This window comes from Microtus ochrogaster, chromosome 8 (assembly GCF_000317375.1).
Source record: "Microtus ochrogaster isolate Prairie Vole_2 chromosome 8, MicOch1.0, whole genome shotgun sequence".
Taxonomy (NCBI): domain Eukaryota; kingdom Metazoa; phylum Chordata; class Mammalia; order Rodentia; family Cricetidae; genus Microtus; species Microtus ochrogaster.
In genome coordinates, this window is record NC_022015.1 from 54394174 (window position 1) to 54398224 (window position 4051).

Sequence of the window (4051 nt, forward strand, 5' to 3'; positions counted from 1 at the left end):
AAAAATCAGTAACACTTTAACCACACAGCAGTGTAGTTCAATTATTGGACTGTATCATTCACTTTTCTGTAGGTAGACATTCTGACAGTCTCCAACATTTGCCTGTCACAAGCAGCCATGCTAAAAAGTTTGCACAAACCTACTAAAACACATTTGCCCGTTTCCTAGGGTCTAACTAGGAGAAAGTTAGGGAGTACCAGGGTACTACTAGCTTCAACATTTTAGGTTATTTTCCTTGTAAGAGTTTTTGAAGAGTTGACATGAGAAGCTCAACATAAATGGGTGGCATATAAGGAGAGCCAGGTTTAAGAACACAGAACAATGAGGAAATTCTTAAAACAAGAGGCCCTGAACATAATTATGTACAGGCCAATGACAAAGTAGAAACCTATTAATGTAAGATATTTCCTCCAAAGAATTATTAGAGCTTAATAATTAACCATGCTATGAAGAAAAAAAATCAAGATATAATTGACATTCATTCAAAGTATCCACTGTGCACCAAATTTAAGATCCATGGATCTTAAAAATGTTAAGTGGGGCAGGGTGGAAAACTTAGATATGAATTAGGAAGCTATTTTGTTGCAAGTTGACCATTCAACAGGAGACATACGAAATACTCCAGAGGACCTAAGAGGGCTATTTAGCCAGAGCAGTTACAGGAAGAAATATTCCAAGGAGAACCTTTAACACAGCAGTTCTCAGCCTGAGAGTCAGCCTTCCACAGGGGTTGCCTAAGACCATTCTGCATTTCACAGATATTTACAATATGATTCATAACAGTACCAAAATTACAGATGTGAAACAGCAATGAAGATAATTTTATTTGGGGGTCACCACAACATGATGAACTGTAGCAAAAGGATGCAGCATTAGCAAGGTTGAGAACCACTGCTTTAGAAAGTAAGATGAGTTCAGTATGTTGGGCCATCTGACAGACGAGGGAGGTAGGCAAGAAGCAGATCAGAGGTTCTTGAACTCCTCCTTAGGAACCTGAACTTTCATCCAAGCGGAGCCACTAAAGGGTGTGACACAATCAAGCCAACACTTTGTAGAGATCGGTATGGCTAGAATCAGCACATGGCTATCCTAAGGAGCAGGGAGACTGGGGACTACTGTAGTTAGGAGATAATGTCAGTGCGGCAGGTGACTGGGAATCTCAGGAGCAGGGTTTGAAGAGATACTCGCATATGGAGTGTTAGATATGTGAAGTCTGGAGCTGTCTGTAGGACATCAAAACAAACTATACAGAAATGAAATGAAAAGGTGGAAGCTGGAGCAATCGGTGGGAAACTAAGAAGGAAACGTAGGAAGCCAGAACAATAGTGTTCCCAAGTTTTCAAAAAGAAAACAGTGCCAAAAGCCTGGTGGTGGTGGCACACGCCTTTAATCCCAGCATTCGGGAGGTAGAGGCAGGAGGATCTCTGTGAATTCGAGGCCAGCCTGGTCTACAAGAGCTAGTTCCAGGACAGGAACCAAAAGCTACGGAGAACCCCTGTCTCGAAAATAAAAAAAAGAAAAAAAGAAAAAGAAAACAGTGGCAAAGGAGGCACAAGGAGCCAGCACCAAGGAGGTTGCTGGGGTTAGTCCTGACCCCAGAGCTTCAGACCTTTGTCTGCATTGCTCCTTTCACCTAGCAGTAAACAAAGGGCAGAAAGGCCAAGGGGCAAGTCTGAAGTATGCTCTTTGAACGAGGAATTTGCTCGACTTCGATGAAGCAGCCTCGGAATCCAAAACATTATTCCATTATAAAAATTAGGCCCAAGTAAAATCTTGAATATACTTGGCCTAACTGGATAAGGGGAAAAGCAACTGGTGGCGGGCGGCACCAGTAATTTCTTAGTCATCTGTAAGATGTGCCAAGTCCCTCCCAGCTTGTGCCCTGCAGCACACAGGACTGAGAGCACTTGATTCACATTTTTGGTCACTTACTTATTGTGGCCCTGTTACCTGCACTATTTTAAAAGGCTATTTGTAAACGTTTTCAACAAAAAAAAAAAAAATAGGCACAGAAACTGTCTTTCAGAAATCTGCACCATGTTAACAAATCTGTGTTTTCGGGTAACCCCTGTGTACCCCCAACACCCCAGCTTAAAAAAAGACTTCAAGGCAAAGATCTTATTCTAAGGCGATGTCCTACAAGGATTTGTAAGCAACCCTCGAAAGGAGGGTGGGGCAGTTTACGGCAGTAAAAACTTCCCACTAATGGCTGGAAGAGTTTGGGTCCTGTGAAGTGCAATTGCCTGAGCCAAGCAAGGTGTGAGGCGTTTTACATACAGGGCATCTTATTTTTTTCTTCCATTTCTTTTCTTGATCGGGGCATCTTTTAATAACAATACACGGTTGGGTTTTGTTGTTGTTTTTCTCAGATGAGAAAACAAACTCAGGCGACTTTTGTTATTTTATTATTTTTATTCTAAATTGATTATTTTCATTCTAAATTGAGGTGAAGGAGCTTCACAAGGAGAAGACAGAGAAGAAGACGCCACAAGGACAATAAGGTGAGTCTGGGTTTAAAAACCACCTTTGAAAAACGCGAGGAGAAAGAGACCCAGCCCTAACTAGAAGACATTCGTCCCCGGACAGGAGGTCCGGGTGCCTGAGGAGACACGGCAGACCCCCCTCCGAGAGCACAGTTCAGGGCCTTTTCGGAGCGGCCGTTAATTACCTAAATACCCGGTGATAATTGTGACTGGAATCTTAATGATGAAGTCAAGATTTCCCGCTTCTTGGTTGTTGGTCTCAATGGGGACCAATTCAGGACAATCCTCCGCGTACTCCTCTTCCGCCTCCACAGTTTCCATAGCCGGTAACGTGCCACCGGCGGCACACCGCCCCTCAGCGAAAACTCTGCCACAGTCGCCCTGCTGCGACTGGATCCCGTCGGCGCGGAGCTGATCTCGTCACCGCAACGCGACGCGTAGCCTGACTCTCAGTAACCAGCCCGCCCTCTAGCCACGCCCCTACGAGAACTAGACACGCCTTCCCTGGAAGGCACGCCCCTAAACAGAGATGGACACGCCCACACATGAGTTGGGCACGCCCACAAAGGGTGGGACACACCCCCGGATGTGAGGCAGGCTTTAGGGGCGTGTCCTCTGAGGCTGAGCCAAGCTGCAATGTGCGGTCAGGACGCTAGGAGTTCTCTTTCCTCCGAGCTGTTGAGGGCTCCCGCAGCTAGCTAAGGTCTGTTGTTGCTAAGGCTGAGGCTAGACAGGTTAGGACTTGGAGCGGCTTCACCAAAGCAGTTCCCACAGGACAGACTTTCTCTCTCAAGTTGACATCTTTTTACTCTCAATAAGTCTATTTTTTTATTCGCAAGCAAATGATTATGTATGTAATTATACAATTGTGCTATGAATTGTAACTTTTCTATCAGAAGGATAACTAGCGGAACTTTTTACAATTGTAATTACATATTATCGCTATCTGATCTTTTACAATGGAATAACATTAGTTTTGTTTACTTTTTGTTCTTGTTATTTACTTAGACATCAGTTAAAGTAAGTTCACTATTTTATTTTTGGTTCATAATATTCTTATTAATCCATGGAGAACAGTCCTTTGTATTTGTTTATTATGGACTCCTTGACAGCATCCCTAACCCAAAAAAACATTAAATTGCACCTCTTCTATTCCAACCTAGAATCATGAATTTGATAACTAAATCATGATAACTAAAATCATGAATTTGCTTGCAATTGCTGAACATTCCTTTTCGTGTTTGTTTTGTCCTTATACACATGTACATAAATATGTGGTTCAATTTTGCTTGTTTTTGAACTTTATAAAAAGAGTGCCATACAATGTATATAGTCTCTTGGGGGTTGCTGTATTTCCAGCTCCACTACTGAATTTCCTGTTAATTGTTTTCAGGTGTTGCTGTTTTGTTTTATATTGAGACATTCATACATTTTCCCAACAATGTAAGAGATTGTATTGATCTAGTGCCAGTATTAGCAGACATTAATCCTTTACCAATTAAATACAAAATAATAGCACAATGTGATCACAGTTGCATTTTGTTGGTTTATGAACAATACTGAGCATG

General features: G+C 42.4%; 1 protein-coding gene across 1 annotated transcript in view; it reads right to left on the reverse strand.

The window, feature by feature from the left end:
• Positions 1–2928, reverse strand: part of LOC101985527 (COBW domain-containing protein 1) — a 46900-nt gene extending 43972 nt beyond the window's left edge. The window contains exon 1 of the mRNA XM_005352085.2: positions 2669–2928. Within this exon, the coding sequence (XP_005352142.1) occupies positions 2669–2804 (136 nt within the window). The 5' untranslated portion in view covers positions 2805–2928. The remainder of the gene's footprint in view (positions 1–2668) is intronic.
• Positions 2929–4051: the final 1123 nt, after the last annotated feature.